Source organism: Salvelinus alpinus, chromosome 17 (genome assembly GCF_045679555.1).
Source record: "Salvelinus alpinus chromosome 17, SLU_Salpinus.1, whole genome shotgun sequence".
In the NCBI taxonomy this organism is placed as follows: Eukaryota; Metazoa; Chordata; class Actinopteri; order Salmoniformes; family Salmonidae; genus Salvelinus; species Salvelinus alpinus.
The window spans coordinates 25092638-25101082 of NC_092102.1; the positions used below are offsets into that span (position 1 = coordinate 25092638).

Genomic DNA, 8445 nt, shown 5'->3' on the forward strand with positions numbered 1-8445 from the left:
TGCGTGCCCGTGTGCTTCTGTGTGTGTGTGTGTGTGTGTGTGTGTGTGTGTGTGTGTGTGTGTGTGTGTGTGTGTGTGTGTGTGTGTGTGTGTGTGTGTGTGTGTGTGTGTGTGTGTGTGTGTGTGTGTGTGTGTGTGTGTGTGTGTGTTCTCACATTGACGTGTCCCTCACACTCTCCTCTCTCTCTGTATCCCTAGCTGGTGCTGCAGGCCCAGAATGTGCCTAACCTTTCAGCAGGGGTCAACTGCTCCTTTGAGGATTACACTGAGACAGAGGGACGCATCTTTGGGGGACGCATCTACTGCCTGTCCCCTTCCACACGAGAGGTCGCCCCCATCACACGCAACCAGGGTGAGACATTTATCCACTGCATCCTCATGCTGCTATTTGCTAGTAATATAACCCAGTTACACTTTGTGTGAACAGCATTGGATTATTTGTATGTGTGTAGATTGTGTTGTACTAATGTACTGTCACTCTTTCTTGGGAAGAAACGTACTGTGAAGCTGTTAGGGCTGGGTTCCGGATAGAACCAAACAGGGTTCTATGCTTGCTTCATATATGACACCTCCAAAGGTTCTATATAGAACTCTTTTGTAGAGTTCTTTGATCAGAACCCCAGGAGTTCTTCTTCACTGAACCACAACTGGTTCCATATAGAACCCTTAGGTTCCATATAGGGTTCTATATGGAACCAATTTCAGTTATATATAGACCCTTTAGGCTTGCTATATATGAAGCAAGCCTTGAACCATTTTGGTTCTATCCAGAACCTTTCTTTCTAAGAGTGTACCATATTTAACTACAGTTGAAGTCGGAAGTTTACATACACTTAGGTTGAAGTCATTAAAACTCGTTTTTCAACCACTCCACACATTTCTTGTTAACAAACTATAGTTTTGGCAAGTCGGTTAGGACATCTACTTTGTGCATGACACAAGTAATTTTTCCAACAATTGTTTACAGACAGATTATTTCACTTATAATTCACTGTATCACAATTCCAGTAGGTCAGAAGTTTACATACACTAAGCTGACTGTGCCTTTAAACAGCTTGGAAAATTCCAGAAAATGATGTCATGGCTTTAGAAGCTTCTGATAGGCTAATTGACATAATTTGAGTCAATTGGAGGTGTACCTGTGGATGTATTTCAAGGCCTACCTTCAAACTCAGTGCCTCTGCTTGACATCATGGGAAAATCAAAGGAAATCAGCCAAGACCTCAGAAAAAGAATTCTAGACCTCCACAAGTCTGGTTCATCATTGGGAGCAATTTCCAAACACCTGAAGGTACCACGTTCATCTGTACAAACAATAGTACGCAAGTATTAACACCATGGGACCACGCAGCTGTCATACCGCTCAGGAAGGAGACGCGTTCTGCCTCCTAGAGATGAACGTACATTGGTGCGAAAGTGAAAATCAATCCCAGAACAACAGCAAAGGACCTAGTGACGATGCTGGAGGAAACCGGTACAAAAGTATCTACATCCACAGTAAAACGATTCCTATATCGACATAACCTGAAAGGCCGCTCAGCAAGGAAGAAGCCACTGCTCCAAAACCGCCATAAAAAAGCCAGACTACGGTTTGCAACTGCACATGGGGACAAAGATCATACTTTTTGGAGAAATGTCCTCTGGTCTGATGAAACAAAAATAGAACTGTTTGGCCTTAATGACCATCGTTATGTTTGGAGGAAAAAGGGGGAGGCTTGCAAGCCGAAGAACACCATCCCAACCGTGAAGCACGGGGTTGGCAGCATCATGTTGTGGGGGTACTTTGCTGCAGGAGGGACTGGTGCACTTCACAAGATAGATGGCATCATGAGCATGGAAAATGATGTGGATATATTGAAGCAACATCTCAAGGCATCAGTCAGGAAGTTAAAGCTTGGTCGCAAATGGGTCTTCCAGATGGACAATGACCCCAAGCATACTTCCAAAGTTGTGGCAAAATGGCTTAAGGACAACAAAGTCAAGGTATTGGAGTGGCCATCACAAAGCCCTGACCTCAATCCTATTGAACATTTGAACTGAAAAAGCATGTGTGAGCAAGGAGGCCTACAAACCTGACTCAGTTACACCAGCTCTGTCAGGAGGAATGGGCCAAAATTCACCCAACTTATTGTGGGAAGCTTGTGGAAGGCTACCCGAAACGTTTGACCCAAGTTTATTTATTTATTTTTAATTTATTTTTAAATTAATAAATTTTATCCCCCTTTTCTCCCCAATTTTCGTGGTATCCAATCGCTAGTAATTACTATCTTGTCTCATCGCTACAACTCCCGTACGGGCTCGGGAGAGACGGAGGTCGAAAGCCACGCATCCTCCGAAGCACAACCCAACCAAGCCGCTCTTCTTCTTAACACAGCGCGCCTCCAACCCGGAAGCCAGCCGCACCAATGTATCGGAGGAAACACCGTGCACCTGGCCCCCTTGGTTAGCGAGCACTGCGCCCGGCCCGCCACAGGAGTCGCTGGAGCGCGATGAGACAAGGATATCCCTACCGGCCAAACCCTCCCTAACCCGGACGACGCTAGCCCAATTGTGCGTCGCCCCACGGACCTCCCGGTCGCGGCTGGCTGCGACAGAGCCTGGGCGCAAACCCAGAGACTCTGGTGGCGCAGCTAGCACTGCGATGCAGTGCCCTAGACCACTGCGCCACCCGGGAGGCTGACCCAAGTTAAACAATTTAAAGGCAATGCTACCAAATACTAATTGAGTGTATGTAAACTTCTGACCCACTGGGAATGTGATGAAAGAAATACAAGCTGAAATAAATCATTCTCTCTACTATTATTCTGACATTTCACATGATCCTAACTGACCTAAGACAGGGAATTTTTACCAGGATTAAATGTCAGGAATTGTGAAAAACTGAGTTTAAATATAATTAGCTAAGCTGTATGTAAACTTCCGACTTCAACTGTATATACCGGTATTGATGCAGCGACCGGTTTGGGTTTTACTTTCAATGTTTGGTTTGCTAAATGTCATATCCGGTGCATGTAATGCCTGTTTTTATAGTTTGGTCCGTTTGCTACTTGAGTCATCTTTCTCCTCTTCCTGCTGCATGCTGCTAACCACACCAAGCCCCACCCCCTGTCACTCAAGGAGAGAGCAGTTGCTCAACCACGGAGTCACAAGCACTTTCTTGTCATCCACTGCAGTCTGGTCAGGTGGATACTGACATGGTGTTCCATAATTACACTATTAGTTTGTGTATCTTACTGTCTGCCAACTACTGTCTGCTAGTTTGTCTTCTCTTAGCAAGTTGTTGCTAAAAAAAATGGTGTTAGCCGCTAATACTTTACTAATGACATGTCACTGGCTTTCAGTAAATCACTCAACACTATACACATCAGCTAGTACAGCAACTGAAATGACTGCAACACTTAACAAAGAACTGCAGTTAGTTTCGGGAATGGGTAGCAAGGAATAAGTTAGTCCTACATATTTCCAAAACTAAAAGCATTGTATTTGGGACAAATCATTCACTAAACCCTAAACCTCAACTACATCTCCTAATGAATAATGTGTAAATTGAACAAGTTGAGGTGACTAAACTGCTTGGAGTAACCCTAGATTGTACACTGTAATGGTCAAAACATGTTGATACAACAGTAGCTAAGATGGGGAGAAGTCTCTCCATAATAAAGCGCTGCTCTGCCTTCTTAACAACACTATCAACAAGGCAGGTCCTACAGGCCCTAGTTTTGTCGCACCTGGACTACTGTTCAGTAGTGTGGTCAGGTGCCACAAAGAGGGGCTCAGAACAGGGCAGCACAGCTGGCCCTTAAAAGTACACAGAGAGCAAACATGAATTATTTACAGTCCCCAAGTCCAGAACAGACTACGGGAGGCGTACAGTACTACATAGAGCCATGACTACATGGAACTATATTCCACATCAGGTAACTGATGCAAGCAGTAGAATCAGATTGATAAAAACAGGTAAAAATACACTTTATGGCACAGCGGGGACTGTGAAGAGACACACACAAAAGTATAGCCACATGCATAGGCACACATTGTGATATTGTTGAATGGTGGTATTAAACATGTTGTATTGTAGATGCTATGTAGTGGTAATAATGTTAATGTTATATGATGTCCTGTTTTATCTTTCATTGATGTAAGTGCTTTAATATGTTTGGAGCCCAGGAAGAGTAGCTGCTGCCTTGGCAGGAACTAATGGGGATCCATAATAAACCCCAGGAAGCGTAGCTGCTGACTTGGCAGGAACTAATGGGGATCCATAATAAACCCCAGGAAGAGTAGCTGCTGCCTTGGCAGGAACTAATGGGGATCCATAATAAACCCCAGGAAGAGTAGCTGCTGCCTTGGCGAGAACTAATGGGGACCCATAATAAACCCCAGGAAGAGTAGCTGCTGCCTTGGCAGGAACTAATGGGGATCCATAATAAACCCCAGGAAGAGTAGCTGCTGCCTTGCCAGGAACTAATGGGGATCCATAATAAATACAAATATAAATACTAATCACAAACGTAGCTAGCTAATACAACCTGGTACCAGTGATGGTGTAAGCTTAGATAAACATGTTGTTTGTGCAATGGTATCTTCTAAATCAGAAAGGAATAGGCAAAGAATGAATATGTTAGCTAGCTGCTCGTCAAACATCTAATTCCAAAATCATGGGCGTTAATATGGAGTTGGTCCCCCCTTTGCTGCTAAAACAGCCTCCACTCTTCTGGGAAGGCTTTCCACTAGATATTGGAACATTGCTGCTGGGACTTGCTTCCATTCAGCTACAAGAGTATTAGTGAGGTCTGGCACTGATGTTGGGCGATTAGACCTGGCTCGCTGTCAGCATTCCAATTCATCCCAAAGGTGTTCAATGGGGTTGAGGGAAGGGGCCATGTGCATGCCAGTCAAGTTCTTCCACACCAATATCAACAAACCATTACTGTATTTTTATTTTATTTTTATTTTTATTTCACCTTTATTTAACCAGGTAGGCTAGTTGAGAACAAGTTCTCATTTGCAACTGCGACCTGGCCAAGATAAAGCATAGCAGTGTGAACAGACAACACAGAGTTACACATGGAGTAAACAATAAACAAGTCAATAACATGGTAGAAAAAAAGAGAATCTATATACAATGTGTGCAAAAGGCATGAGGTAGGCAATAAATCGAATAATTACAATTTAGCAGATTAACACTGGAGTGATAAATCATCAGATGATCATGTGCAAGAAGAGATACTGGTGTGCAAAAGAGCAGAAAAGTAAATAAATAAAAGCAGTATGGGGGGTGAGGTAGGTAAATTGGGTGGGTAGTTTACAGATGGACTATGTACAGCTGCAGCGATCGGTTAGCTGCTCGGATAGCAGATTTTTAAAGTTGTTGAGGGAGATAAAAGTCTCCAACTTCAGAGATTTTTGCAATTCGTTCCAGTCGCAGGCAGCAGAGAACTGGAAGGAAAGGCGTCCAAATGAGGTTTTAGCTTTAGGGATGATCAGTGAGATACACCTGCTGGAGCGCGTGCTGCGGGTGGGTGTAGCCATCGTGACCAGTGAACTGAGATAAGGCGGCACTTTACCTAGCATAGCCTTGTAGATGACCTGGAGCCAGTGGGTCTGACGACGAACATGTAGCGAGGGCCAGCCGACTAGGGCATACAGGTCGCAGTGGTGGGGCGTATAAGGTGCTTTAGTAACAAAAAGAATGGCACTGTGATAAACTGCATCCAGTTTGCTGAGTAGAGTGTTGGAAGCTATTTTGTAGATGACATCGCCGAAGTCGAGGATCGGTAGGATAGTCAGTTTTACTAGGGTAAGTTTGGCGGCGTGAGTGAAGGAGGCTTTGTTGCGGAATAGAAAGCCGATTCTTGATTTGATTTTGGATTGGAGATGTTTGATATGAGTCTGGAAGGAGAGTTTGCAGTCTAGCCAGACACCTAGGTACTTATAGATGTCCACATATTCTAGGTCGGAACCGTCCAGGGTGGTGATGCTAGTCGGGCGTGCGGGTGCAGGCAGCGAACGGTTGAAAAGCATGCATTTGGTTTTACTAGCGTTTAAGAGCAGTTGGAGGCCACGGAAGGAGTGTTGTATGGCATTGAAGCTCGTTTGGAGGTTAGATAGCACAGTGTCCAAGGAAGGGCCGGAAGTATATAGAATGGTGTCGTCTGCGTAGAGGTGGATCAGGGAATCGCCCGCAGCAAGAGCAACATCATTGATGTATACAGAGAAAAGAGTCGGCCCGAGAATTGAACCCTGTGGTACCCCCATAGAGACTGCCAGAGGACCGGACAACATGCCCTCCGATTTGACACACTGAACTCTGTCTGCAAAGTAGTTGGTGAACCAGGCAAGGCAGTCATTAGAAAAACCGAGGCTACTGAGTCTGCCGATAAGAATATGGTGATTGACAGAGTCGAAAGCCTTGGCCAGGTCGATGAAGACGGCTGCACAGTAATGTCTTTTATCGATGGCGGTTATGATATCGTTTAGTACCTTGAGCGTGGCTGAGGTGCACCCGTGACCGGCTCGGAAACCGGATTGCACAGCGGAGAAGGTACGGTGGGATTCGAGATGGTCAGTGATCTGTTTGTTGACTTGGCTTTCGAAGACCTTAGATAGGCAGGGCAGGATGGATATAGGTCTGTAACAGTTTGGGTCCAGGGTGTCTCCCCCTTTGAAGAGGGGGATGACCGCGGCAGCTTTCCAATCCTTGGGGATCTCAGATGATACGAAGGAGAGGTTGAACAGGCTGGTAATAGGGGGTGCGACAATGGCGGCGGACAGTTTCAGAAATAGGGGGTCCAGATTGTCAAGCCCAGCTGATTTGTATGGGTCCAGGTTTTCCAGCTCTTTCAGAACATCTGCTATCTGGATTTGGGTAAAGGAGAAGCTGGGGAGGCTTGGGCGAGTAGCAGCGGGGGGGGCGGGGCTGTTGGCCAAGGTTGGAGTCGCCAGGAGGAAGGCATGGCCAGCCATTGAGAAATGCTTGTTGAAGTCTTCGATTATCACGGATTTATCGGTGGTGACCGTGTTACCTAGCCTCAGTGCAGTGGGCAGCTGGGAGGAGGTGCTCTTGTTCTCCATGGACTTTACAGTATCCCAGAACTTTTTGGAGTTAGAGCTACAGGATGCGAATTTCTGCTTGAAAAAGCTGGCCTTTGCTTTCCTGACTGACTGCGTGTATTGGTTCCTGACTTCCCTGAACAGTTGCATATCGCGGGGGCTCTTCGATGCTATTGCAGTTCGCCACAGGATGTTTTTGTGCTGGTCGAGGGCAGTCAGGTCTGGAGTGAACCAAGGGCTATATCTGTTCTTGGTTCTGCATTTTTTGAACGGAGCATGCTTGTCTAATATGGTGAGGAAGTAACATTTAAAGAATGACCAGGCATCCTCAACTGACGGGATGAGGTCAATATCCTTCCAGGGTACCCGGGCCAGGTCGATTAGAAAGGCCTGCTCGCAGAAGTGTTTTAGGGAGCGTTTGACAGTGATGAGGGGTGGTCGTTTGACCGCGGACCCGTGGCGGATACAGGCAATGAGGCAGTGATCGCTGAGATCTTGATTGAAGACAGCAGAGGTGTATTTGGAGGGCAGGTTGGTCAGGATAATGTCTATTAGGGTGCCCATGTTTACGGATTTAGGGTTGTACCTGGTGGGTTCCTTGATGATTTGTGTGAGATTGAGGGCATCAAGCTTGGATTGTAGGACTGCCGGGGTGTTAAGCATATCCCAGTTTAGGTCACCTAACAGAACAAACTCTGAAGCTAGATGGGGAGCGATCAATTCACAGATGGTGTCCAGGGCACAGCTGGGAGCTGAGGGGGGTCGGTAGCAGGCGGCAACAGTGAGAGACTTATTTCTGGAGAGATTAATTTTTAAAATTAGAAGTTCGAACTGTTTGGGCATAGACCTGGAAAGTATGACAGAACTTTGCAGGCTATCTCTGCAGTAGATTGCAACTCCTCCCCCTTTGGCAGTTCTATCTTGACGGAAAGTGTTATAGTTGGGTATGGAAATCTCAGAATTTTTGGTGGCCTTCCTAAGCCAGGATTCGGACACGGCAAGGACATCAGGATTGGCAGAGTGTGCTAAAGCGGTGAGTAAGGCAAACTTAGGGAGGAGGCTTCTGATGTTGACATGCATGAGGCCAAGGCTTTTTCGATCACAGAAGTCAACAAATGAGGGTGACTGGGGACATGCAGGGCCTGGGTTTACCTCCACATCACCCGAGGAACAGAGGAGTAGTAGGATGAGGGTGCGGCTAAAGGCTATCAAAACTGGTCGCCTAGAGCGTTGGGGACAAAGAATAAAAGGAGCAGATTTATGGGCGTGGTAGAATAGATTCTGGGCATAATGTGCAGACAGGGGTATGGAGGGGCGCGGGTACAGCGGAGGCAAGCCCAGGCACTGGGTGATGATAAGAGAGGTTGTATCTCTGGACATGCTGGTCTCAAT

At 46.2% G+C, this 8445-nt stretch overlaps 1 protein-coding gene across 2 annotated transcripts in view; it reads left to right on the plus strand.

Moving 5' to 3' along the window:
* Positions 1 to 8445, plus strand: part of LOC139542580 (plexin-A1-like) — a 326765-nt gene that overhangs the window by 194226 nt on the left and 124094 nt on the right. For both annotated transcript variants that reach the window (XM_071348188.1, XM_071348189.1), the window contains exon 7: positions 199 to 352. In XM_071348188.1, coding sequence (XP_071204289.1) covers positions 199 to 352 — 154 coding nt within the window. The remainder of the gene's footprint in view (positions 1 to 198; positions 353 to 8445) is intronic.